We start from the raw sequence: 27,975 nt of genomic DNA on the forward strand, positions 1-27,975 counted from the left end.
TGACAAATTGTTCAGGTCACACAACTTTTATTGCTGAAGACCATTGCTGGGGGCTGCTGGGGCTGTGAATATTGCCCTCCCCGACCCCCCAGCCTTAATGACATGCAACCAGCCCCTTCAGACTCTGCCCAGCCACACTAGCCAGCTCCAGCCTGCTCTTCCAGAACAATCGCCCCAGCAGCCGCCTGCCTGTGCTGGGCTGGGCTGATCTGCTTGGACCACACCTCTGGGAGTCAGAGCACCACCACACAATCCCAAGGAAGGCGAGGAGAATGGAACTGCGGGAGGCATGGGCGCCCCAGAGAAAAGGATGGGGAACGGTCCAGGACTTCAGCTGGTGCAGAGGCTGGGCGTGCTGATGGCCTGCAAGAGGGGGCGACTCGGATCCTTCAGAAGGGCTGTTTGGAGGGCCTGGGGACAGAGTCGGCTTTCCCTTCATGACAGTTTTCATGACAATGCTATGTCTCTGGAACTACTGAGACATCGAAAGGTGGAGAAAGCTGTGAGGAAGCTCCAAAGTCCCAAGACGGCCCCAGGTGTGAGAGATGCCAGTCCACATGGATGTCCCCAGGCTCCAGGGGCTCACAGAGAAGCAGCATCGCTTCCTTTGTGCCCTTGCAGCCCCGAGATGCAGCAGCCGTTGCGGCTGTCTTTGTGTTGGATTTGTCCGCCGGCCAACGTAGGATTCACTTCCCTGAGTATCTCAACGGGACCCCTTCATCCAGTCCCTTGAGGCCAGGAGCATTCCACGGGACTCCAGAGCTCAGCTCCCAGGGGTCCCTCGGAGTTCTTGGGGTGACTGATGCTAGCTCTCTTGGCTCCTGGAATTTTTGGAGAATCTTTAAAAATACATCTACTTCCCTTTCTTGAATATATAAAAAAAAATGAAATGAAATTTGCCTCCAGCAGCCTGTGACCAAACAAGGACAGTGAGCCCTGCTCACAGTGGTCAGCATGGACAGCCACGGCACAGCCCCGCTCCACACCAGTGGCACCAGCAGGACGGCTCAGAGAGGGCAGGATGCTGGGAATGCCAACAGGAATATCTTCCCACTAGGGACAGTGCAGGCACTCCATGAAACCTCTCACTGTCCCTTGACGGCAGTGATGGCTGGGCCACCGGGTGGCTGCCCATCCTGGGCTAGTCTGAGTCAGAGTCAAAGGAGCAAGAATTCCTGATGTGACCTTCCAGGCCCTTCCCTGGGCTCTGCCTCCTCCATCTGTTTTGGGCACCCCCATGGGAACCTCCACGGTGCCCAGACAGTTATCTCCAGGTGATTTCCAGCCTGGGGTTTGGGAAGTGTTGACAGCTCTCCTGGTTTCTGAAGACCTTGGGAAAGCGGTGACACACACATATACCCAGGCACACATGCACACACACACGTGTGTGTGTTCAGAGGCAGCAGACGCTGAAGGTGGCAGTCATGAAAGTATCTGGTGGCCTTTAGCCCGGATGCTGCTGCAAATGGCCCGGTCACTTTGGCCAGAGTTTTCACAGCAGCCAGGGCCGTCAAGTGGAGCAGGACAGCTGCTTAAGATTTCCGAAAGCGCGCCTCACTCTGAAGAAGAGAAGAAGGAGGATGGGATGAGGGTGGGCCTGGTGGGCCCGGAACACAGATGCCGCAGGTCGAGGCTCAGAGCCTAAAATTCAGCCCAGCTGTCGCCTGGCACTGCCTCTCGGAGAAGAGGGACAGCAAAGGGGCAAAGAAGGAAGCTGGTTCTGAGAAACCCGCCACACTGGGTTTCTGGAGTAGCCCTCCCCATCCCCACCAGAGCTCACACTGCTTGGCCCACTGCAGAGAAGAGAAGGCTGGGCAGAGCACCCCTGCCCTGCGGCTAAGAGACAGGCCCCGGGAAGGGAGGGGTGGGGCTGGTCCAGCAGAGGTGGGGGTGGCTCTCCATCTCCTGATGTCCAGTTCCCCAGGAGACCAACCTTCTGCCAAGGAAAGGAGGCTCCCTACTCTCAGTGGCCTGTGTGAATTACAGCTCGGCCACCACTGGGGAGAAGAGAGTGATACTGGGGCCAGCATCTAGCCCATCCCTTTCCCAACCCTCTGAGCTCTGTTTCACAGGATGAAAAGGTGGGGAAAGAAGTACAGGCAGCTGGAGTTGGCCCAACATTTGACTCTTGTCCTGGTTTTCTGCACCTTCTGAACATCCCCAAGCACGAGGGGGTGAAGGGACCTTGCTGAGACCCTGGGGAAAGGCCCGGCCCTCTTCCAGGCACCCAACCTTTGGAATTCCCCATCTGCTAGGTGCATGTCCACCGTGGGGCGCTCACCTCCATCTTGCTGTATATCCAGGGGAGGACTTCTGTCACTTTGGTGTACACGCCGGGTTTGTTTCTCTGGCCACAGCCTGTGCCCCAGCTCGTGACTCCTGTCAGGTACCAGCGGTTGTTCTGCTCGCAGACCAGAGGCCCCCCACTGTCTCCCTACAGGGAGGGGTGCACATGTCAGCAGGGTAGGGGAGGTGGTCTTCGAGCAAGAAATGGTGGGCACTGATTCTCCCTCCGACTCCAACACCCTAGCTTTCTCCCACTCCGCTGGTGTCCTGGGACCTGAGCCCCACCCCAAAGCAGCCTCACCTGGCAGGAGTCTCTGCCTCCCCGCAGGTCCCCAGCACACATCATCCTTGGGGTGAGGTAACTGTCGTAGACCAAGTAGTCATTACACTTCTTGAAGTCAATGATGCTGACCTGCACCTCCCGGAGGAAAGGGGATGTCTTCTCTTGAGTGAAGTGGGGTGGAGGAGAGAGGATGGGAAGGGAGTGAGACGCCAGGCAGCTTCATGGCCTTCCAACTGCTCATCCCAGGCCCCAGAGTGGCAGCCTTCTGGGCATGGAGGGCACCATTCCCGTAGTGGGCCACCCAGGAAAATGGGCACACACACCCTGGCACCATACACAACTCACTACACACATAACAGAGACACACACACACACAGACAACTCAAAGGCCTATTGGCCCGCCTTACATGCTGCACAATGCTTTTCTATATTCAAAGCACTGTCAAATATATCACCTCATTTGTTTTTGGTAACTATGTGCCCTGAGAAGGGCAGGTGTGATTAATCCATTTACAGAGGGAGATATAAAGAGCCGAAGGACTCGCCCATAGTCGCACAGCTAGTCACAGAGCTGAGATCGGAACAAGGCTGCTCCCGGCCAGTCACCACTCCACCCCATGAGCAAGGGCAAAGCGGCCGATCCAAGTTTCAAGAGTCTCATGGCGAGGCCAGCCTGGCCACCGTGCTCTCCTGCCAAATATACACAACCTACAGAACTGACACCAGACAAGGCCACCCTGTGATCGTGATGAAGCGAAGCAAAACAAAACCACTTCCTAACCTTGTTTCAGCACAGACGAAAACAAGGTTGGTCAAACCACAGAAGGACCAGGCGGTCCCCTTTCCCAGCCAGGATGAGTGTCTGCTGCTCCTTTATCAACTACAGATTGAGACTCAGTCTACTCTTAGCTCCTTTTAGATGAGATTATAAAGATAACCACTCATAGAATTATCCCTGCTTCCTGAAAGCATCTGATCTAGAGAAATGCTCTATTTCTCTGACGCCCCCCCCACCAAACCATCCAAATACTGTAAGTCCTTTCTAGCACCCTCTTGTCCAGACACCGCATGGTTCTCCCTGGTGTGACTACCCGCCCAGCGCAGAGAGCAGTGAACTGAGCTCCTCCAACTGCAGGGGTTTTCCTGTTGGTCTTGGCTGGGGCACTGTCACACCGACTGCTTTGATATATACACAGGTGTATGTGTACACATTCATTCACACCCAGGCCCATGAATCTACGTGCCCAAACCCTCATCTAGGAAGACCCTGCTCTATATACCCTGACACACTACCCACACACACACCATGCAGACACACGTGTATATAGACACACACACACAAGTCTAGCATCTGTCTCTCACCGTCTGTCTCCTTGGTCTTGCCAAAGCCTGTGATCCAGCAGGTCTCATTGAGGCTGAAGGTCTGTCCATGCATGGGGAGGCAGGCAGGGTGGACATGAGCTGTAACAAGACCTCAAGACATCAGTGAAGGGACAAGGCTGGAGGTTTTGAGGGGGGCTGGTGCATGGTGGGACAGGAGTACCAATGTCCTAGGACCCCCTTCTTGCCCCCAGAGTGGTTCTGAATCTTCCAGACCCTTGAACCCACCAGGCAAGGAACTCAGTCACTTTATCTAGACCCTCTAGCCTTCAGGGTGTTGTCAGAGTCCCCCAAACATGCCAATTTTTCAGTAAGTACCACGTGGGCAGATGCATATGCCTTGGAAGCTCCCCTCTGCCAAGCTGACATTGGGTGGTTGCAGGTCTCTCCGCACCAAGAGTGACTCTCCTGGCTGAGCCTCTTCCATGCCCAACCATCAGAGCAAGGAGCAGCACAGGCTAAGTCCCGGGTGGGACCGCAGGGCCATGGAGTCTCAGTGGTGTGTCCTGCCTGGGCTAGGGAGGGCACCTGCTGGTCGGCCAGGGCTCGAGGCTTTCCCTCCAGGGTGAGACAGCCTCTCCAAGTGGGAAGAGCCCACGCTGTTGTGTATCAGTTCACAAGCCCCTTCTGAGGACTAGAGTCCCTAGATGGACTAGGGCATTGGCCACCAAACTCGAATTTGCAAGAGGGAAATAGCTGATAGAACATTCGCAGTGTTGTCAACTGTTAGGCTCTCTGCAGCCCCTGCACCTAGAACAGTGCCTGCCACACACAGCGCTCATGTGGAGGAGGGGAGGGAGGGAGGAGAGAGATGGAGGCAGAATGAATGTTAAATTCTTCTATAAATTGGGAGTCTAACACATTTGTCTGCTAGAGCGTAAACAAACAAACAAACAAAATGAAAGGATGGCATCAATTACTAACCCAAAACTGCAAAACATGACTTCTTAAAATCGTCTGCGCCTGTTTTTGAGATATACAGTTTTAAAAACACGTAACACCATTATGTATGCCACTTGTTTTTTACGTGGCAATTATATTTATCGGCGAGCTTTCACAAGTTTTCCCAGATAGTACTGTGACCTCAAAGTGCTTGGCCTACCAAGTGAGTTTAAGAAAATCTGCCCTGATTCTCAACCAAAAATCAGGGCTTATGGTCTGACCACAGAAACCTAAACTGTGATTCTTAGACTGGAGATACGCTTCCTGCCCTGGGGGTGGGGTGGCAGGGGTGCTATTCATGAGTCTGGATGGGGAATACCGTAGTGGGTAGAGCATAGGCAATGCCATAAAGGCTTTTTTTTTTAACCTTTGCAAATCGAGTATGGTTTTAATACAATTTTAAGGCAAATTTCTAGTAGTAGTAAAAATGCAGGTAGTAGGAAAGTTTGATAATTTTTATTTGTATTTGGAGAATTACCTAAACATTACATTTTTCAAAAATATAGATAATAAAACGTAGAAAAGATATTTCTCTAAATACCTAGATTGTGATAAAGTAAGTTACACACCAGATATTTTTAAAGATTTTTGCTATTGGAAGAATGGGTATGGTGATTTTACATAATAGCTTTAATTTTGTTTCACAGACTATTTAATTTGATTTGGAAGTCCAAATAATAACGGGGTTTGGAGTGATGGCAGGTAAGATCTGGATGGTTAGCCAAATGGAGCCTGCGTTTCACAGGTTGGGAAGGCCTGTTCTGGTCCTGCAGACGGCCTGTCCCCTTTTATGTGTGCTTGAGGGGCAGGGCGGGGCACCAGGGCAACTGTCACATCATAGTTCAGGCTCCACAGACAAGGCGGGGAGGGGCAGGAGGGCAGCAGGAGGGCAGGAGTGGGGTGGGGAGGGCTCACCCTCGGTGGGCGTGGCTCCTGGTAGGCGGGGCTGTGGGCAGGGTGTCCTCCTTCCCGCACGACTTTGGTGAGCTCACTGCTCTGACTCAGGACCGACACTGCCTTCTGTAATTCATGTGCCGAGAAAGACCAGCTCACTGGCCCAGAGCACCAGAAAGGCTGAACGAACCCGAGAGCCCTCCAAAGCTTCCGGAAGCCTCCCTAGCCTGCCAAGACTGACTTGGTGCCCCCATCTGTGCCACCACTGCTCCCCGGGGTGCCCCCGACACCACATCCCTCGCTTCTCAACAGCTGTTTGTGGGTGTCGTCTGTTCTGTGCTTTGCTTTGCAACTGCAGATCTGCTTATGTAGAAGACACACAGTATTTGATACATGAACAAATACCATGTACTGTACGCACAACACACTGAAGTAATGTGCAATACAATATACAGTACAACGAAGTAATGAAGACTTTGATTTCCTCCTGAGAACTTGGGTAGCATTGCCTTCCTTCCATTTGGTCCTCAGCTCCAACCTCCTGGCAGTTAATTGTCTGAATGTGTGGGTACTTGCCTCGTGTTTTCAATTTGCCAGCAGCCAGCAGAGCAGGAAGAGCAACTGCTTGGGACCAGACTGACCCGGGGCCAGTCCTGCAGCTGCCAATGCGAGGCTTCAGGGATTCTCTCTCTAAAGCTCCACCTCCTCAAATGTAAAATGAAGCTAATAATAGCAGCTGCTCCGCAGGATTGGTTGGGAAGAGTCAATGAAATTGTAGATGTGAAATGCCTGGCCCTTGTTAAGTGCTCAATATCCCAGTGAAACACTTGGATCTGTTTATCCTGATGAAGACCAGTATCCGCACCTCGGCTCTGTCACCAGTTTGCAATGTGAGATGTGTCACTGGGGCAAATTTATTTCCAACATCTGGGGCTTAGTTCCCCGACTTGTAAGATAGAGGTGTTCCTCTAAATGATCTCTAAGAGTCTGTGACTTCTGCCATGCTGAAGCTCTGGGCCCCGAGATGGGTCGCTGAGTGCTGCTAAGTGCAAAGACTGGGCTCCACGGACTGTGGGATGAGCAGGGTAAGGTATGGCAGGCGTGGATTCACTCACCCGACAGGGTCAGGGGCTTGGAGAGCCGCATGAGGGCGATGTCGTAGTCATCCTGCTCATCCGTGTAGTTGCCATTGATGATGATCTGGGCGATGGAGGCTGCCTCGGGCAGGTGATGCAGGTTGTTGGTGCCCACGTACACCTTCCAGCCCTCCAGGATCTTCTCCCGGGTCCTACCAGAGCCACAGAGAGCATGGTCCAGCTACCACCTGGCAGAGCCCTCTGGCAGCATCTGCTGCACACAGAGGGCTGCAGCCAGAGCACTAGCTTGGAGGCAGGAGGGTGGATGAGTGACCTCTGGAGGGAGCTCTCTGTCTTAGCCCAGGGGTCCATGACAGACAACCCCCTACTTCCAAAAAACCACTCTGAACTGGCCCTTCTGAACCTTACAGTAGAACACAGGAAGGGATGAGTAAGACCTCTGGGGACATTCACCCGACTGTCTCCTCTGGATCCCGCCAAGGATCAAATGATGTGGGCAGACACATCTCAGCCATATTATCCCCAGCGGAAACGGAGCTTTTGGCAGGACAAAGTGACCCCCTGCAGACTCATTACTGGGGAGGCAAGTGCCCCTAAGGCCTTGTCTCCGAGCCCTTCCCTGTCCACCAGCTCAAAGGGACCAGCCTGGCTGGTGACTGTCAGAAGCTGCCTGCACTGCCCTCCCCGCCATTCCTGGGACAGCAGTCCTGATCTCTCAGGCTCTTCTGTAACTTCCAGCGGCTGGAAGCAGCAGCAAGCCCAAAGCCTCTTTATTTCACCCGCTTCTTTAGGGCAGGCTCCCAGTTCCTTCCACCTCCCTGCCTCAGTCTCTGTTGGGGCCACCAATGGCATTTCTCACTCTGTGCTAGCTCAGACTCCCAACTCTCATGCCCAAGACCTAAAACCAACTGCAAATCATGGTCCTCGCCACACCTGTGCTGCCCAGTCCGCATGGGCCAGGCTCACAACCAAAGCCCCCCTCCACCAAGAGTTCACCAGCCGTCAGCCCTCCCTGGTGTCCTGGACCCTCAATGGTGTCGCAGTCCTGCCTCCTTGGGCACTTACACGAAGAAGCAGTGGGCAGCGGTGAGCACCCACTGGGCGTCGATCAGTGTGCCCCCACAAATGTGGGTGTTGCCGTACTGCAGACTAACTTGCCAAGGCCACTTGCTCTCTGGGGCCAGAGCCCCTCCCACGATCCGCCCGGTCATGGCCCTCAGTCCACAGTCTGGGGAGAAGCAGAAGAAATGAACTGTGAACTCCGCTTTTCTCAGCACCCCTGCCTCGTCCCCAGGGCCACGGGAGGCTCAGGCAGCCCCACCCACCGACTGACGCTGCTTTGCTCACTGAATCTGATGCAGCACAGCTGCTTCCTGCCGGCACAGCTCCCACATGGCGGGGTTGCTTGGGGGGATCATCCATTGGGAAGTTTGAGCCTAGATGGGTTCCTCTTTCCTGCCACTCATTCATTCTTCCATTAATTCAACTAATGCTTACTAAGTGCCTGGTGCTCTGGACACTCTGCCAGGCATTAGGGCCACGATGGTGAATCCCAGGGCTGCCGTCAGGAGCTCGGGAAAGCAGACCAAGTGTAACACGACCCTGAATTGGTAAGTGCTGTGATGGGGATCGTTTCAAAACATCCTGCATCATTTCCCATGATACATGGTCCTTCAGTGGGTCATTCAGTGCTGTTGGGGACCCTGAGCCCCAAGGGAACATTTCCAGACATGTTCTGGAATGAATCATCCCCCCAAAATTGTGGCGTTTGTTCACACAAGTGTTTTTTTTTTTCACTGAAGGAGGAGAGGGTGAAGAAGCAGCAGTGGTCTGAGGGGGTGGGCTTGCCCTGCTCAGGGGAGCACCCCCCACCCCCGGTCATCATAAGAACACAGCACTTGTGCACCAGTTAAGAGCTCAGGCTTTGGGGACAGACCTGAGGTCCAGTACCAGCTCCTCACCTACCAGCAGTCTGACCTTAAGCAAATCAAATGTTTCAGTCTCTTCAGTAAATGGACAATAATGGCCCCTGTCTGGTAAGAATTAAATGCAATCATGTTTATAAAGATGTAGGCACAGCGCCTAGGCATCAGATGTGCTCCATAAATGCTGGCTGTAGACCTAGCTCCATGTCTACTTACATCAGAGCTTTAACCCGGTCCTGCTCTCCCAGTCCTCTGCCCCCTGCCCAGAATCCAGGAGACATGAATGGCAAGGTTGTGGGCTGAGCAGAGTCAGGAGAAGGGGAAATGGTACCCTGAGACTGTCCAGGTGCCTTCCAGAGACCCTGGCCCTGAAGCAGGCTTGCTGCTTAAGGCCCTCTTCCTGGCTTAGACCCCCAGGGCTGGCCATCTCCCCAACCGGGGCCCCACCCTTCTGCCCCATGGCTCCCACCCCACACAGGCCACAATGCAGGAGGAAGAGCATCTTCTTACGGGAACACTGTAGAGAGACATACTGCTGAGAAGGGCATTCATCCCTGCAGGAGGAAACACAAAAGATGAGAAAAGTGCACGTCAGCTGCCTCCTCCAGGAAGCCATCCCTGATTGGCCCCTGCTAAGTTCCTATCCCATTTCCTTTGCACAAGAAGATGGAGATTCTGACCTTTCTCACTCCCAGTGGGACAGACCCTTCCAGTGCTTTTTCCAGGAATGGGTATAGCTCTGTGCAAACCATCCCCGCCCTTCCCACCTCCCAGTTTCTCTGTGGCAGATGGCACACATTGGCTAGATCTGTCCTTTGAACTCATGACTTCATTGGCCAAGCATCTTTCCACAGCTAAACAGGTGGCCCAATGGTCCTTTGACAGTCCCCCCATGCTCCGCCAGCAACACAGCATGCAAACCTCCCAGCACAAAGCAGGCATCCAGAGTGCAGCTCATTGCTTCCCTCCCCTCCCCATGCCTTCTTCTCTCATGGCCTGGCTTCCTCTCACCTCTCCCCAAGGTAAACACTGCTAGCTGGTGGAGCATCCCCCAGCCTCCCCCTCAGTGGCGTTGGGACAAGGGCAGCTGCAGTGCAAAGACGACAGATGGCGAGGCCCGGGGGAGGTCGATGCTTTCCAGATGGGCCTCTCTGTCCCTGACCACAAGTACCTGCCATTCCCCCTGCTGCTGCTCCCCCTCCCCATTCCCGACCCCACTGCTATTTCTCCCTCTCCACCCCAAGCCCCCTTCCTGCAGCAGCTTTCCATCCAAACATCAGGCTGACAGGTGGCCCCAAGGTCTATTCATTGTCTCTGATAATCAGGTAAACTCTTGGGGGGCATCCCTGACCTCAAGGTGCTCTGTGCCCCAAGCTTCCATAACTTTCAGGTCAGGAGGCAGGTGGTGGGTTAGGGACTGCTTCTGAGATGCTCTTGACATTCACAAGGGACTCCTGGAGGTGGGGCCCAGAAAGGCCAAAGGAGAGGGGCTCCCTGACTCAAAGCACTCCTTCACTCCGCTCCCAGACAGGCAGCCTGGCCTGCCCCACATACCTGTAGAGGCTCTCCTGGATGGTGGAGTTATACTCAGAGATTGAGAAACTGCTGGCAAAGTCCCTGTTGGTCACCTTGGTTGTCCGGTAAGCACTGCAAGGGAGGGAGGAAAGGAGAATGAGCCTCCTGGAGCAGCATCCACTCCTGGCCTCCCAGCTGGTATTAGAGCCCTGGCCAGCCCTGGTGACAGAGGCCAGAAGCAGTTGAGACCCCATAGTCTCAGACCCCGCGCCCCACCCCACTCCACACTGCCGCCACTAGCCCCAGGCCCTAGCCTAGTAGTTTTCAAAGTGGTTATGGTTCCCGGGGGTAAACGGGGTGGGAAGGGCTAAATTGGGAGTTCAAAATTTGCAGATACTAACTACTGTGTATAAAATAGAGAAACAAGTTTCTCCTGTACAGCACAGGGGCCTATACTCAACACCTTGCAGTAACCTATAAAGAAAAAGAATATGAAAACGAGGAAATGTATGTGTACGTGTGACTGAAACATGATGCTGCACACCAGAAACTGACGCAACATTCTAAACTGACTATATTTCAATAAAAAAGGATGCAAAAAACAAACAAACAAGCAACCTAAAAAATAAAAGTGTGGCCTCATCCCAGAGGGCAGTTAGCGCTGCCTGAGAATTTGTTAGAAATGCAAATTCTTGGGCCCTGCCCCAGACCTGCTGAATCAAGAATTCCAGTTCCGTGTCTTAACAAGCCCTCCAGGTGATTCTGATTCACTCGCAAGTCTGAGAAACACCCGCCTAGCTCTTTTCTATCCAAACTGTGATCCATGGACTGGCAGCAGCTGTATCACCCCCGACCTGCTGAACCAGGATCTGCATTTTAAGGATCGCAATGTTACGGGTTTGCACATGAAAGCCTGAGAAGCTTTTACTCGCTCACTGGATCTCAGCCACAGCGTGCATAAAATCACCTTGGGGACTGGTTAAACAGGCTCTAAATCCTACTTCCAGAGAGTCTGATTTGAGGGTGCAGTTTAATAGGCAGCCCAGGTGATTCTGCTATGGGGGATCATGGACCGCTATCTGTGTGGCACTTTGGTGTGTTTCTAGAACATGGGACACCCCCGCACGAGAGCGTGCCTTCGTGCGTGCTGTTCCTCTACCCAGGGGCCTCCCCCACCCCCTGCTCGCCCCCAGGCGCAGTCGGGCAGCCTCTCCATTGTGTGCCTTTGCTTCGCACATGTCCTTTGCATCACACATCACATGGTGCTGTGATTATTGGCTTAAACCTATCCTGCCCACACTATACCGGAGATCATCCAAGGGCAGGGATCTTATCTGGGTGCCACGTAGTATTTGGCACATAAAAAAGCTCTATGAATGTTCTTTGAATAAATGACACAATCTGCTGAGCCCAAGGGAAGTTCAGATTTGCATAAGGCCACACAACTCAACAATAAAAGATGCCTGTCATCTTCCAACGAGATCACCCAGATCCCCTTACACAGATGGGAATGCTGAGGATGAAACGGGGGCAGAGAACTGGCTCTAAGTCCTGGCCCCCAAGCCCTGGTTTTCTGGTGCTTCTTCTACAGAGAGGCAACAGTAAGGTCCTAAATAAATCATTCTCCCCACAACTCCATACATGTGGGTGAACCCCAAAACTACTTGCTTTGAAAACTCAGACCAAGATGGGATGGAGGTGATTATGTGACCTGTAAATCAGGGGCTCCTTCAAGCAGGAAGGTCATGGTAAACCCTACTCCCTTCTCCACCCATCAGCACCAGTTTCTTGTTTAAAATCTAGAACCAAAGATGCTACTGACTTCACCTGGCCACACCTGCCCATCTCATTCCTCGATGGATGAATTCCAGCCCGAGCCACAGCTGCTGCAGCTCAGTCTGCTGAAGGGTTTGTACAGCCTGAGCTGCTAGTTTCCAGATGTGAGGGGAAGACGAGACTGGCCCAAATGCCTACCCACCTCACAGGGCAACTGAGACCATTGAATGTGATCTTGGGCATGAGGGCACTTTGGTGCAAAGACCCGCAGAGGAATGTCACCCTGTTGCAGATCAAATAACTACCTTGGCATCATGAGAGGAGCTTGTCCCCAGACTTGGGCTCCCCGGGCCACCAAACTAGTGACCTCAGCCCTGGTCCCCAAGAGTCTTTTTAATCTGAGTTTCTCTTGGGGAACCTGAGATGCCCTGGCAAAGAGCCTGAGGTGTCCTTCAAGCTGGGATTCTTGGGCGAGGCTTACCTCATGAAACCCAGCTGCTGGCAGGTCTTGTCTGAGTAGGAGTCATTCCAGCCATCACTGCAGACAGGAAGCCACTTCTGGAAGGGTCCAGAGTAGACTTTAAGCAGGGATTTGTCCCAGTCAAACCTCACTGCAGGGCAAGAAAAGGGAAGAGCAGGTCCTCAGCATCAGAAAGCTCCGTGTTCTTGAGGAATGAGCCAAGGAGATGCTCCTGTCCTGAGACTTCTTGCCTATGAAATGTCCAGAAGCTTGGCCCGGGATGGGAGGACCATCAGCCAGTGCTCAGAAGCCCAGGATACTCTGTAAGGGCTGAGCCAAGGCGAGGGGCTAGGGCAGGATGGAGAGAGCTCTCCATCTGGCAGGACCCAGGGGCTGTTGCTGGGAGAAGGGTTGAGCACTGCCAGGAGTTGTCAACCCAAGAGGGTGGGGCCATGCACAAATCAGGGAGTGACAAGGGGGATGATCTGACTGAGTTCTGACTGGACAGTCTCAGTCAGAGATGGATGCAGTCATGGACAAGGACACGCGTATACACCCCAGGGGAGCAGAACAGGTGGACGTACACCCACAGACACCCACATTGGGGCTGTATGTGGACAACGCATGCAACCCCCCCCCCCCAGAGCGGCGCTCCAAGAGAACTTTGTGTTCATCTAGGCCTTCACTTACAAACTGATCTTCATGAAACCACAGGGATGGCTAGTCAGGGGCACCTGCTGGGCAAAGAGGAGGGGCACGTGAATCGGGCTCTGGCCCCTCACCTGCCTCCAGCCACAGCAGCTCTACTTGGCTCAGCCTGGTAGTTAGGAGTTGTCAGATTTTATTTGAGAACCACTAATCTTGTTCAATCCACTCATTTTGCAAATTAGGAAACTGAAGCCCAGAGAAGGTAAGTGATTCGCCCAAATCACACAGCACTCATGTTCCAAAGCCATGTTCCAAACCCAAGTCTCCTGTGACTAGAACCTAGATCCTCCGAGTCTCTATGCATCGCGTCCCGTTTGAGCTGATGCTTGGTTTGCAGTCCCCAGGGTGCACACACATACACGCACACATCCTGCTGTCCAGCCTCCTTACCACAGCCCAGCTCATCACTCTTCAGCTTACAGTCCACGACCCCATCACAGCGCACAGCGTGCTTGGGGCAGCTCTCTACTGGCTCCTTGTACTTGACTCTTGTGTGGCCCCGCCAGAAGTAGACTGAAAAAAGTGAAACAGAAGCTGAGTCACTGCCAGTCCCAGAGAGACATGACATTAAGCAGCCCAAGGCCCTGGGGGTTCTGAATCACTGACCTGCCATCCCTCTGGGACTCTGGGGCTCTCGTCCCCCATCTGTATGGTGAGAAAGTCTGCTTAGGAATGCTCTGGAATACTCCAGAAAGCTCCTGCGAGCAGGGCAGCACCACACAGACTGGAGTAGCCACCCAGAGAGAGGAGAGGGGGAAAGGAGGTATGAAGGTTGGTACGACCCTGGGAGTTCCCCTGCTGGCCAAATGGTGATCAGAGAAACCCCCTCCTCCAGTATCCCAGAGGCCCCTCCTCAGAGCCCCTCTGGCATCCCTTCATCTCTGTGCTCTGTGGGTCTTAGCAGAGAAATTTCCATCTTCAGTCACACACCTGCAACCACTACCTAGCCTGTCTTCTCAAAGGCTGTCCTTCCAGCCTCAGAAGCTCCTGGATTTTCTTCCTCCTCCTTCTTCCCTAAACAAGTGATGTCCCCTGGGCTTGGTTCTGCCCCATTACTTGGTTTGATGCCTTTAAATGTCTGCCCACTCAATGAAAAACCCTAGGTAGCTAATTTCCAAATGGACAAGTTGGGCTGAAAAGACAACAGCTTTACAAACTACAGGTAAAAATCAGCTCCATGACTTCTTCTAAGACCGATCTATTTCCGAACTAGGAACTGTCATCCCTCCTGCCTGGAGACACCTCCCCTTGGATGCCTAAGAAACCCTGGTTCTGACTCCTCACCCTGCCTCTCGTCTGCAGCCTACACCAGTCCTTCCTAATCTCTTGGACTTGCCCCTCCTCTCCATGCCCTGGTCTTACCCCCTCCCACATCCTGGGCACTGAACCTCCTGGCATCACCTTGATGTGTAGCAGGGAGAGCTCTGGACGGCAAGTCGGCAGGCAGGGGCTCTAGTCCTGACCCCACTGCATGGCTGCTCAGTGACCTCCTCCCTGGCCCTGGGAAGTCCACAGGTCAGCGGATGTCAGGAAATGCTGTGAAACCATGCTGAGAGCTCTAACTTTTCTGCGAGCCCACCCTTGGTGCCACCTCAACCCTCCCCGGGTTATTTCCTCCAGCTCTCAGTGCACTGGCAGGGCTTCCCCTGGACTGGGTGCCCCACGTAGGGAAGGGAGGGAGAGCAGGCCAGCGCATCCTGGTAGGAGGGTCACGTGGATGCTGCGTGGCAGGCTTTGTGCCAAGGACTTCGCAAACATTGTCACAGTAACGCCACCACCTTGTCAGGCAGGCAGGGAAACTGAGGCTTGGGAAGTTAATGAACTTGCTGAAGTCACATGGTTGGTAAGTGGCAGAGCAGGGATGCCTCTGCAGGTTAGTCTGATACTAAAGTGATACTCTTAACTGGCACTCGTCTTCCTCCCGCACCAGCCTCTTCCTCAAACAGCCCTGCCATATGGCTGTTTCCATATAGTCTCCCACCCTCCCTTCACCACGCTGCACTGCCTGTTTAGTTGAATCCTTATCTCTCAGCCTGGCATTTAAAGCTTTCTACAGTGTAACCCAGCCGTGCCCATCAGATGACTTTCAGGTCCCCAAATGTTCTCTCTGGTCCAGTGGGTCCCTTCCCTCTCCCCAAGCTGACTTACCCATCTGCCCCCTACATTTCCTGCAGCTGCTCATCCTGCTCAGATGCCCTGCCCAAGATGCTCCCCCATCTTCTGGGTTCTTATCTGGCCCCACGGCCTTCATGAGCTGTCCCCTGCTTCTCCAGCCCCAATAGCTGTCACTTCTTCTGCTGGTCATACTCAAATCCATTTGATCTTAATCATTCCCAACTATGTTTCCCAGAGCCTGTACCCTCCCTGATGACAGGGCAATGTGATGTGTCCTCCCCTTTGCTCCCTCTTAAGGTTTCCCACAGTGCTGGGCTCATGGTGAACTCCCTGGCAGGGAGCCCTGGAACATGTCCTGAGTACCTTTTCCAAAGGGGGCCATTGAATTGAGGGAGCCTGGACCCCTGAACATTTTATCGCATTGACTGAAAATGCCTGAGGGACATTTCCTAATCAGTGCTTTTATGTTTTTCTAATGAATAAGATTTTCAGAGTGGAATTTCGTGCCAGGCATTGAGCCATTACCTTGTTTATTCCTCACCACCCCAGGAAATCTTCATGAACTTTTACGGAACACATAGTAAATTGAATGAATGAATGAATTTAATCCCTTTTGAAGATGCAATAACTGAGCTCAACCTGGTTGATGAACTTGCCCAAGGAAGTTGCACAGTATGTAGCACAGATGGGACCCATGCCCGGTTCCTCTGATCTCCCATACTCTCCACCTGGCTACCTGCAAGGGGCTTGGAGGTGCCATGGTCCAAGGCCATTTGCAGGAGTTTCCCTCTGTGGACATGACAGTGGGTGAGCATGTGCTCCCCATCCTGTCTCTCCGCTGTGCACCCCCATCCCTGGACCTCACACTACCCCAAAATGACCAGAGCCCCACCCTGCTCCCTCCATGAAACTCACAGAGAACGATGAGCGACACCACGAGGGTGATGAGGAGAAGGATACATCCGATGAGCGGCAGCCGCTTCTGGCCCTCCTGCCAGGTGAACTTGGGCAAGCTGATACCTAGGAGCGGGCGGCAGCAAGGGAGGGTGAGGCTGTTGGAGGGGAGTCCCACACAGTGGAGGAGGGAGAAGGAAAGGAGACTGGCCCAGGGTGGGGGAGCTGTTAGGACCTCTCCACCCAGAATATGACATCGCCTCTGTCTGATACCAAGCTCCCTTTTACTTAGCATCTGCTGAGGACCAGCCAAGCATTTGCATGTGTTATTTAATTCTGACAGCCACTGCAAGAGCTTGGCATTATTATGCCCGTTTTATAGATGGGGATACTGACGTTCGTAGAAGTTAAATGACTTGCTCAAGGTTACTTGGCTAGTGAGTGGCAGAGCAGGGATTCAAATGAAATGTGTCTGGTGCCAAAGGTCTCCACACCGAGGTGTCTCACTAACCCTTCAGAGGGCAAGACTGAGACTGGCTCCAAATCTAGGATGCTCCTCCAGGTCTGTTTATATTGTGGTTGGTGGTGGGGGCAGGCTAAAGTTGAGGACAGGAGGAGGGCAAAGTTGGGATGGGCAGAAAGACTGCTTCATTAAGGGCAGAGCCCGCCTTGGAGGCCCGTTTGACATCTCTAACTCTCTTCTAGCTGAATCATATACACCAGTTTGGAAAGTTGTGAGTGGGGAGTGTCTGCCTGGTCAGAATCTCTCCCTTTGCTCCTCCACCCGCAGATGGGTCCATGATCATGACCCTGTTCCGATGCAGACCCCAGCTTCGCTGACACACCCACAGGGCAGCCCAAGGAAAGAACCCTGATTTCTAAATGGGATCGCCTGCTCTCAAAATCTGCACCTTAACCCAGAGTGTGCAGCCTCCAAAATTACACCTGCTTTGTGGGTCCTGGTTTCTTATCACCTATCCCTTTTGCCCGAATTTTTCACTCTTTTGGGATTGCACGTCGTGGTTCCTCTCTGCATCACCTCCCCAGGTCCCCCCACTACCCACCTGACCATTCCCCCTCCGCCCCACATATCATTATCCAAGAGGCAGAGGAGGAGCAGAGAGCCACTACTTGGAGATTCTGCACCCCCACCCCACCCGTGGACTGTTTCCCTGTTCTTCTTGCCTTCCCTGCAGGAGTCCTCTTACCTGGGCTTTCCCCAGTGGTCCTGGCAGCTGGCTGGGACCTGGCAGGAGATGCCCGGACAGGTACGGCCCCCACTGGCGTTGCTCTAACCAGGTAGACTCTCATTGGAGAGGATGTCGTGGAGACTGACGTGGAAGACCTGCTGGACGATGACCTGGAAGGTGATGCACGGGCCGGGGATCCTTGGGCTGAGGAAGCCCGGGCAGGAGGAGTCCTTGCCGGGGGAACATTCTGAAAGCAGAGTGAAGGTCGTCTCTCGAGCTGCTCCCCCGCCATCCCACCCAGCTGTCAGCCCTGCTGAACCAGGAGATAAAAGCCAGGGCAGGCGGCTGGAGGGTGAGCAGAGACCCCAGACAGGGAAGCATGTGAGAAGAGAGTGTCCAAGATGGAATAAAAGTTCACAGAATAAAAAACAAAGCAAAACAAAAAACAAGCAAAACAAAAACAAAAAAGTTCAAAGAGCCTGCTGTCCCAAACTCCTTGCAGTCTCTCCTCATCACAGGGAACTGCGGGGGTGGGCAGAGGACAGTGGGCCAACGGCCTAGGGCGTGGGGGCACCTGCTTTGGCTACCTGTGTCCACAGACCTTCAAAAAAGAGGCTGCTGGGCCAGACCCTCACTCTGAGGGGAAGTCGCCACTCTCTGCCCTCTTCAGTTCCACTCCCCTGCATCCCGCCCTTCTGTGTCTGTGTGTTAGATTATAAAACAGCTTTCCTACTATGAGCTGTCATCAAAAATTGTGAGACGCACAGCTTAAGAAAAGCCTTGACCTGCCTCGTCCCGCACTGTTCCCAGCAACACCAGAACTCGCGTGCACATGCACAGAGGCATCAGGGAAACGGGAAAGGCAGGGTGCAGAAGGGGAACAAGGTCTTAACCTCACTCAGCTGTAGGTGGAGTGATTTATTCATTTAGATGTAGCACTTTATAGCTGCAGAGGGCTGGGTGCTTTATACGTGTTTACTCACTTAATCCTGAGAATGACCCTATGAGGTAGGAACTCTTTATTTCCCCCCGTTTTGCACCGAGGGAAACAGAGGCAGAGATTAAGTAACTCGATCAAGCTTTCGTAGCTAGAGAGTGGCAGACAGGATGTGAGCCCGGAAAGTCGGGCTCTGGAGGGCAAGCTCAACCACTAGGCTTTGCTGCCTCCCTGAGGAGGGACACATGAGATAACGCAGCAGCTGGCCGGAGCGGGCAACCAAGGAACACCAGCACTGTTCCCTGCTGGAGAGCCTGAGCCTTTGGGTGTGCTGAACCTGGGAGAGGGAGCCAGCGAGCAGTCAGGGCTGATGAGCAGCCTCTGCTGGCTGCCAAGTCCTGGTCTGCAGGACCCCCAGTCCCTGCCACAAGGTTAGGCATCCTCTCACCTCCCTCTGGCCCCTCGCTGAGGTCTTCTGCCCTCCCTCACACCACCTCTGCCTCCTACACCCCCTCCAGGAGTCCCCGGAACAGCAGGGGTAGCTGGGAACTGGCCTGGCCCAGGGGCCATGCCTGCCCCTCATTATAATGTCTGCTGACCGCTGACTGGATTCTCAGGATGGTGGTCTCCCAGGAGGCAGCAGGAATGGTGAGGGAAGCATGCCTGTGCTCAGGGACCCTGCACTGGGGACCTGGTCGGCAGGGCTGTGCAGAAGAGACAGGCTCTGGACCTCAGGCACCCCTGTTTCCACCCCTCACCTGCCACGATGCTTGAATGCTTTTGACATTATTAGTAAGCAACCCAGTTAATAAAAAGTTCCTCATTAGAACATCTGGCTCACATCAGTACCATCAAGCCTACTAGGCGGGGGTTTTGTTTTGGTTTTTGTTTTCACTACATCTTCTGAGAGTCAGAGGTAATGGATTTTGTCACTTCTTCATCTTTCTAGAGGCTGTGGGGTGAATTAAAGGAAGAGCCTCGAGTCCCTGATCACACTCAGCTTGCCAGAGGCAGGGACCCGGAGCGTCGGGTCCCAGGGAGTGACTGGGGTTAATTAATGGATACAGGTAAATACACCTGAGTCCAGATGCCCCAGCCATCAGAGCAGGGACACACTTGTGTGTGTTTAGGGACTTAAAGAGCAGCTGAGGCAGCTGCTGCCCTAGCTGAACCAGAGCTCAGATTTCCCTCTCACCTCCGTTGTCTACAGAGACTAGATTTCCACAAAACGAAGACAGGTTAGCTCCTGGAAGCTTCAGGGGGAACAGGACTGGGGTTGGAGCAAGGAGGTGGTAAGGATATGCTGAAATGGAGAATGCATTCGTTCACAGCACTGGCTTTCAAGTCAGGCAGACAAGTGTGACGTTGGCTAAGCCAATTAACTTCCCTTTTTCTTTTTCTTACTCTGTAGAATAGGACCATTACCCCTGAGGATTCAATGAGATAAAATAGGAAATCTCGTGCCAATGCCGGGCACCCGGTGACTGGGCAGGGAAGGGTCATTCCCCTCCCCCTTTGCACTGCCACACCCAGCGCCAACCACGCTGAGACTTGACAGCCCTGGGCACAGCCAGAGGGCTGAAACGTGGTGTGAGCTCATCCTGGGAGAAAAGACGGTGCTGGACAAAGGCCAGACTAAGGTCCTTCAGTCAGAGGGATGAGCCCGAGCCCTGTGCTTCCTTCGCACCAGTGGGGGCCTCGGCATCTGGCCGGCACCCTGGCATCGGAGCATCTCAGCTGGCCTGCCAGGCCTCCCTCCCTGTTGTGCTCACAGTCTGTCTTCCCTGACCTTGGGAGAAATCCCCATAACTCTCTACAATAAAATGACAATTGCTCACAATGGATGGAACTTTAGGGTTTACAATAAACCTGCACGACAATGGCCTCCTGAGGTCCTCACTCCATTCTTGAGAGGTTGATATGTTGAGAAGCCCATTTTACAGATGAGGAATCCTAGGCCTGGAGCTCAGATTGCCCAGAATCACATAGTCAGGAACCTGCCCCCAGCCTGTGTGCATCTGAGTCCCCTGCCTGCTCGAGTCAGCAGCAGGAGCCTCCAGGTGCCATCTCTCAGAAACTGCTGCACAGGACGCTGGTTCTGCACCCGTGATGGGGCCTGAGAACTGGACCTGGGGACTTTCAGGGCCAGGAGTGCCATGGGGAGCCTGGGGGTGGGACCAGGGGTTCCTGAAGGGATCTCAGGCTTGTGGAACTTTCCAGTGGGAACCAGGATTGGTCCGATGGCGTGCCAGGACCAGGAAGAGCCTGGTGGACAGGAGCTGCAGCGTCACAGCCCTCCAGTACTCTCTGAGCCAACTGGTGACTCTGGGCAAGTGACTTAACCTCTTTACCTCTCAGTTTCCTTATCTGTATGGTGAGCCAGTCACCCATCTTCATAGCACTGAAGTGACAGATGACGTATGTGAAGTAGGGACATGAGGACCATTAACTGTGATGGTGGGTATTTGCTTGTTTGTTAAAGACACTGGGCTTGAAATGGAAAGATCTGTGTTCAGATATGACTGCATCTGTTCCTAACTGGCTTGGGCAAGTACATTAACCCTTCAGAGTCTGCTCCACACATGTACAATGAGACTGACCTTGCCTCCTTCCCCCAGGATAAACGTGGAATAAATATGAAAGAGCCAGGTTTATAAATGTGTATCATCATAATAAAGATAACAGCTCCCACTAGGCATTTTATTTGATCCCATTTTGACCTCATAACAGCTCTTTGGGGATGGTATTGTTAACCCCATTTTACATATTTTGAAACTGAGGTCCAAGATGGTTGAGAACATGCCCAAGTTCATATCCCAGGTAAATGAGGGGGCTTGGATTCTAACTAGGACCACTCAGAGCAAGTGAGTCTAGCCCAAAAGTATCACGAACGTGCACTGTAACTTCTCCATTTCTTCAGGGCTTACAATTTGCTAAGAGATTTTACACCCATTATTTCATTGATTCTCACACCCATTATTTCATTTGATTTTCCTAGTTAGCAAGCTAGATAGGAATTATTATCCTCAGTTTATCCATGAGGAAACTGGGGTTCAGAGGGACTCAAGATCATGCCTACAGCCCCTAAACAGATGAGTGGTCATGGGGCTCTGTCACAGTCTTCTGATTCCCAGGCAACAGCTCAGGCTGCCTCCAGCTGAGCAGGATCCCATGACCCTGGTCCTGCTACCCCATCATGACAGGCAGGGGCTGAAGGAGAGAGGGCTGGGAGGACCACAGGTGGTGGAGGCCCAGAGGAAGACACGTGAGAAGACCTGGGGGAGGCTGGAGGGAACTGGTGGGGGGCCGGCACAGCAGGAAGCCAGGGCTGCCAAGAAGGAAGGGGGAGACCTCCTGAGCCTTGCTGGTCCCTCTGCCTGATGCTTGCTGCACCTGCAGGTAGGTCCCAAGGCGCCCACCCATGGCCTTGGCCGGCAGGAAGCAGGGGGGAAAGGCCCTGGGGAGGTGAGCCCTGGGGTCCAGGTAAGAGAGCGACCTGGGTCCTTCTTCTCTGAGTCTAGAGGCAGGTGGGACATGTAAAAGGGAACTAACCTGGGGCTCGGTACACAAGGAGCCAGGAGGAGGGGTGAGTAGTCCCCAGCCTGACTCTTCCAGATGGTTGACTCTGAGCCCCGGCAGCCCAACACAAAGTCTTCCCAAGTTTGAAACTGTGGGGTGTGGGGATGGAGGAGGAGATGGGGGTGGAGGAGAGAAAGGGGGATATCCAAGAAAGGACTGGAGGCCCTGGAGGCCCTGGCCTCAGGAGAGCGAGCACTCTGGTGTCAGGCAGGGTGAGAGGCAGATGGAAAGTTTCTGGCCCCACAGACTAGGGCAAGAGGAAAGTCCTGGCACCCCAAGTCCCAAATAGAGCTGCCCACATGGGGAACTGCAAACCCCAGCTGGGACAGCAGGATGGAAATGCAGCCCCATGACCAGAGGAACACCGCCTCCAGAGGGAGACCACCTACTCCATCCTCTCAACTCTGAACCTCAACCCAAACCGTGGCAGGATGCTGGGAAGAGTTCTCATTCTCCAGGACCACCGCAACAGGACGTTCCACAGCTGTCCTGCTTTACCCATTTCTCAGCTTGCCGCCTCACCCTGCTGGACGTCCTACCTGATGTCTAACCTACTAGAGCAGTAACTCATTTCCTATCCTCAATTCTTGGAGAGCAACTGCTGAGATTCCAGTGCCCTTCCTGGAGGCCCAACCTCACCCTCAGAGCAGATGCCTTGAGCAGGTGGGGAACGGGGAGGGGAGGAGACTTCTTGCCCAAGGTCCCAAGATACCAGGGGCAGAGCCTGGACTAGAACCGGCCCAACTCCAAGCCCTGGCTGGTGAGCAGAAGACCCAGGGATGGAACTCAGATGGCCATGGCCCAGGCTCTCCACAACCTGCCTGCAGATCAGAGGCTCCCCAGCCTTCCAGGGGGTGGGGAGCAGGTGGATAGGGCAGAGCCAAAGCATGGGTGACTCTGGGCCATTTCCTTGGCCTAGTATTGCCAATCATTCTCTGCCTTTCTGCCCCACCCACCCCTGGGTGGGTGGGGGTCTCTGGGGCTACCCCTGGGCTAATATCGCCATGAGCCCTCGCCGTGTCATGGACCAGGCCTATGCCCCAGCTGTCACAGCTGCCACCTGCCTGTGTCTCTGAAGCTCCCAAGGACCCCTACTCAAAATTCATCCAGTCCTCTCAAGATGTTCTGGGGCAGGAGGCGGCAGGCAGGGCAGGGGTCCACGGGGAAGCAGCTAGGGACAGGCCAGGGAGAGAGGGGAAAAGGGCAGTCCATGGCTCTGGGGCTCTTTCCAAGCACTTTCCTGGATGGGAGCTGATAAGGATTGTTATTCCCATTTTATAGATGAGGAAGTAGAGGCCCAAAATATTTGTGTGTTTTGCCCAAAGTCACACAGGTACGTCTTATAGCAGAATAGGGACTAAAACCTGAGGCCCGTTGTACCTGGTCCACTGCCTTCCATACCAGAACTTCCACGGTGAATGGGGCAGTGTTAGAGTTTCCTGCCACAGACTCTGCTTGGGCCCTTACTGGTTGGGGATGGGTGAAAGTTAACAAGCCCCCAGATGTGTCCTACCCTTGGCCTCTCTGGGTCTCCTGCAGGCGGTCCAGCCAGTGGTGCCAGGGAAGGGAGGACCCCTGTTGTGCTGAGTGATGTCACAGTCACCTCTTGGGTTGCTTCACCTCTGTGGTTATGTGGCTGCCGCCACAGATTGCGCCCTGGGCTTTACATAGAGACTGTTCTTCAACCACAGTGGCAGCCTCAACTCTGGCCCAGATACACTATGGCTCACCCAGAGCCCCCGGCAACACAGGGAGAGGTATAAAAAGGTCTCATGCTAGACCTAAGAATGTCTACCTGCAGCGACTTGAACATGCCTTCATGGCCCACAGGCATGTCCATGAGGAAAGGCCCCTTCAAGCCCAGCCCAAACTGCCTGGGCCTCCCTCCTCAGCCCCAGGCCATCCTCAGGCTGGGCATATCACAGGCTAGAAGGAGCTTGAAAACTCTTTAGTCCAACCTTTGTCTTACTGATGTTTCTACAGAGCTTTAGAAGTTCTGTTGGGATGCCCTGGATTCCAGTTTAGTAGATAAAAGGCTTTAAGTCCTTTACCCCACTTCAAGCAGAGTAGATTAACTTTTCAGTTTTATACAGTGGGTTCCACATTAGATTTCACTTGAACAAAAGAGGCTGCTGCTGCAAAGAACTAGAAAATTGCTGGCCTGACTGAGCACTAAATTTCCTTCTAGTTTACGATGCCTCTTGTGCACGTGAAAAACCCTCAGGGATCCCTGTTAGACCAGAATCAAAACACCTTCCTGTTCATTCACTTGTTCATTCATTCATTCATCAAATAGTTTAAAGAACATTAAGCACCCACTATTGCCAAGCAAATAAAGTTTGATTGCCTAGGAACTTGCTGTTTCTCCCCATGTCCCCTCTCTGCCAATGCTAGAGTGACAACACAGCTCAGGGCTGGTACCTAATGGGGTTCCCTGGACAGTCCTGGGTGTTGCTTCCCTATTGGTGGAGCCAGACTCCACTTGGTGTTGCTGAGGCCTCTGCTTGGCTGACAAAGCTCTGGGTTCCCTGTGCTGGCTTCCCTCTGGCCCCCCACCCAGGACTCTCCCTGCCTGGCCAGGCACCATTCACCCCTGTTGCTGCTGTACCAAGAGGAAGTTGTTTTGCCAAAACAAGACACTTAAGCTAAGTGCTACTGTTACATCAGTCAGCCTTCCCGCCCGGCACCCGGCCTGGAGCCCCGTACACACACTCCCACACATTCATGCTCACATTTGCCAGGTCATGGGACAACGCTGGGGAGGCAGGGCCAGGTGGAAGGCTGCTCAGCACCAATGCCAACACGGAACTCAGTGATCTTGGGGAGGGCTGCATACCTGAAGGGGCAAAGGGGTGCTGGGAGTGCCTGCCCTTTGGGGTCTAGGGGATGGCAGAGCGACCTGAACCTGCTGGTCTACCATCTTGGGAACCTGCCCAGCCCACTCTGGGGAGGGTGCCTCATCCTGGACCAGACCTGAGGCCCCCAGCCATTCTCAAGTTCATAGCATCTGTGACCTTGGGCTGACTGAAAACCTGCTCCACTTTAAGAAGACCCAGAATAAGAAATTCCACTCCACAACGGATTGTTCCTTTATCAGGGGGTCTACTTCAATCTTTCTTTAATAAACACAACACTTCTTTAAGCATTGAGAATGTGATGCCTTTTGGAAAAAAACAGAAAATATGCACTATTTTTTTTAAGAACAAATGCATATATCCAGTGTGACACACCTGTGATCCCATTTTACATGATTCCAGAGTCTGTCATGGAACCAGAAAGGGGCCTCGGGGGCAATTTGTCTAACCCTTTTCCTTTGTAGGTGGGAAAACTGAGGCACAGAGAGCAGAATATGTTTGTCCAAATTTTTAGAGAAGCTACCGTAGACCATAGATGATGATAGTGGTGATGAGTAGGACGATGAAAATAATTCTAAACACCATGAATACATGTCTGCCTCTGTATCAGTACCGATCCATGCCAGACGCTGTTCTAAAAGAGCCTTATTATTTGAAGACATTATTCTAAGACTCCTTGAAGTAGACCCTATTTTATTCCATTTCACAGATGAAGAAGCTAAGGTGCAAAAGGTTAAGTGATTGGTCCTAAGTCACCACTGACCTGGAACTTGGCCAGTGTTCTGTCTACCACATCACGCAGCTTCTCTTTTGAACACAAAGAAGCCGTGAGCCTTCTCCACCTTCTTTCCAAGATCTCCCTGAAGTCCCAACCAGTTCCCATAGGAGCTTCAGCAGGCTTAAGTCCACTGACCACCATCTTCCTTACTCCCTTTTGGAGCTGATGGACAAAACTCACAATGCATCTTTCTGCAATGAAGCCCTCAGGGAGGAGGCACAGCCTCAGACAACCAGTTACTCCCAGTCTGTTCCTATTTCAATTTAATCAATTTTAAGAAACTCGCTGCAGATAAGATTAAGAACCTCAGGAAGCTCTCTCTGTCCCCATCTTGGGCTCACTATCTTGGAGATTCCACCTTCAACAAGGGGGGCAAATCTAAGAACCCTTCAATCAAGGAAGCAGTGGTTCAGTTCTTTCAATCCAAGGTAAGTCAGAGCAGTCTCCCAGAGAGAACATGGCACCTGCCACACCATTTGACACTTATTCCATCACTAATGAAAAGCCTGCTTTCCACCCTGTGCCCCTTGAGTAACCTTCCATGTTAGTCCCTGATTCTGGAGAGATGAGCTTCCTGCCCCAGGGAGTGGCCCTACCACCCTTCAGATAGCTCAGCCCTTCTCACGCCTTGTGTTAGGCACCATCAAGTTTAGGCTCCCAGCAAATTACCCAGGAACATGACTCATGGCTGTGATGGTGGGTTCACCTTCCCCAGGTCTCAGACAAAACTCTATTCTGCCCTCTGCATCACTTGTACTGCTCACCGGAGGCTCCAATGAGTCCCAAAGGCCTAGGGCCAAATTACCTTGGTGAGGCAGACACATGGACTAAGGAGACCAGAGCAGAGGGCAGGAGAGGAAACCTGGGAACGAAAAAGTCATGAGGGAGCTGGAGGAATGGTGGGAGAGATCATAGTAAAGTTTGCAGAAACACATCTGAGGTTCAGAATGGACCACAAGCAACTCGAAGCCAGAACACAGGCAGAGCTGATCCTCAAATCCAAAGTTGGCCCACCTTTCCCAGAGTCCCAGGTTCTACCCACACCAGTAAAGAACAAAAGAAAGTTGAGATGAGCACAAAATATGACCAAAGGCGAAGTCAGAGCACAAGAGCAAGGCCCCTAACGTCCCTCAAGAAAGGAAAGCTGAGGCACCGTTGAACAAAATTTCTGGAAGCCTTCATGTGTATATGACTAGTTTTTCCACAGAGGACATTCATCTACTCTCTCCCACCAAAAGCAGAAGGGGAGGAAAGGAACCTGAGTCGTAGCAGAAGGAATCATGGGTAGACATAAGGAAGCACTTTCCAAGCATGAAGATTTTTGAGCCTGAAAATAACGACCAAGGGGAGTGGAAAAAGCCCCCCTGAAGATCCTAAATGCACACAGAAAGTCACCTTTTCTGGGATGGTTTATGGGTCTAGTTAGGGTCTTACCCAAGATAACCCTGAACTGGGTAGAAGGCTAGGTTTCCATGATTCTCAATCAGCAGAGGTGTCCCAGTGGCATACGTGCCCTGCCCGGGGTAGTCACGGGCCACTGAAAGGGAGCCCAGGATCCAGCCACACAGCCCTGGGTGCTTCCTGACCAGACCCCAATTCCCATCAGCTTCCCCTCCCAGGAGGCCCTTTCTAGGAACCATGATCAAAGGAGGCCAGGCTATCTTGCTCCTGAGTAGCTTCCAATTAGAAAAGTCTCATTCAATTTCCCCTGAAACCCGAGGCACCCGGTGCCGGTGCCCCACCTATCTTCCAGCGCCATCCTGGCTTCCTCAGTGCCAGGAGGTTCTGGCCCCAGGTCCACGGACACACTCACCTGGTGGCTGTCCCTCTCCATGGTCTCCCGAGGGGTGAGGCCTCCAGGCTCAGCTGGTGTCATCAGGAAGGTCCATGTCTGCCCCTGGCTTCCCAGGCATGTAGGGAAAAGGGGGCTGGAGGGCTGAGGGCCAGCCCCCAGCAGACGGGCGGGGAAGCCGCCGGTTGGGACATGTGAGGTAATCCCGTGTATAAACAACGAGGCAGAACTAGCCGGACCTGTCCCTCGCCCCTCCTCCCAGGCCATCCCAGTTACTCAGCGAATACCAAATACCGGGAGTATGAAGCTACCTTTATTCCTAAAGCTGCCCCCATGGAGTCAGCTGTGGCGAAACCAGAGGTTCCAGACTGCCTCTTTCAAAGGGGGATTCTGGGGGGAAATGGCCCAGGCCCTGTGAGGACGATCTCAGCCCTGCTGACCTGGGCCCCCACACAGGTACTTCTGAACCCTCTGATGTGTGACCTGTCCGCATAGGGATGTCCAAGGTCAGGGACCAAAACCCCACCCAGGGCAGGATAGCGTGAACCTTTATCTCCAAGGACCCCGTG

At 53.2% G+C, this 27,975-nt stretch overlaps 1 protein-coding gene across 3 annotated transcripts; it reads right to left on the reverse strand.

Moving 5' to 3' along the window:
* On the reverse strand, window positions 1-27,586 carry TMPRSS13 (transmembrane serine protease 13). Of its 3 annotated transcripts, XM_045515620.2 has the most exons (15): window positions 27,428-27,586; window positions 17,484-17,712; window positions 16,297-16,401; window positions 14,668-14,766; window positions 13,873-13,911; window positions 13,657-13,779; window positions 12,580-12,709; window positions 10,362-10,454; window positions 9,318-9,361; window positions 7,948-8,110; window positions 6,901-7,073; window positions 3,932-4,030; window positions 2,588-2,730; window positions 2,282-2,434; window positions 1-1,559 (listed from the first exon to the last, which is right to left on the reverse strand). In XM_045515620.2, exons 1-15 carry the CDS (start codon window positions 27,488-27,490, stop codon window positions 1,533-1,535), a joined length of 1,683 nt encoding a protein of 560 aa, XP_045371576.2. In that variant the 5' UTR covers window positions 27,491-27,586; the 3' UTR covers window positions 1-1,532. The 3 variants fall into 3 exon arrangements, with proteins under 3 accessions (XP_045371576.2, XP_074212994.1, XP_045371579.2); XM_074356893.1 differs by lacking the exon at window positions 13,873-13,911 and having other exon boundaries at window positions 2-1,559; XM_045515623.2 differs by lacking the exons at window positions 13,873-13,911; window positions 14,668-14,766 and having other exon boundaries at window positions 2-1,559.
* Between the last annotated feature and the right edge of the window lie 389 nt (window positions 27,587-27,975).

The sequence above is a fragment of the Camelus bactrianus genome, chromosome 33 (assembly GCF_048773025.1).
Source record: "Camelus bactrianus isolate YW-2024 breed Bactrian camel chromosome 33, ASM4877302v1, whole genome shotgun sequence".
NCBI classification, from domain to species: Eukaryota; Metazoa; Chordata; class Mammalia; order Artiodactyla; family Camelidae; genus Camelus; species Camelus bactrianus.

What these genes read in the sequence shown, in the direction of transcription:
- TMPRSS13 (XM_045515620.2), bottom strand. Translation starts at nt 27,490, where the DNA reads ATGACACCAGCTGAGCCTGGAGGCCTCACCCCTCGGGAGACCATGGAG. An exon ending in GAGTCCCAGAGGGATGGCAG is followed by an intron (nt 13,780 to 13,872) that starts GTCAGTGATTCA and finishes CACTTTTTTCAG; the next exon opens with TCTACTTCTGGCGGGGCCAC. An exon ending in GAGGCAGAGACTCCTGCCAG is followed by an intron (nt 2,435 to 2,587) that starts GTGAGGCTGCTT and finishes CCCTCCCTGTAG; the next exon opens with GGAGACAGTGGGGGGCCTCT.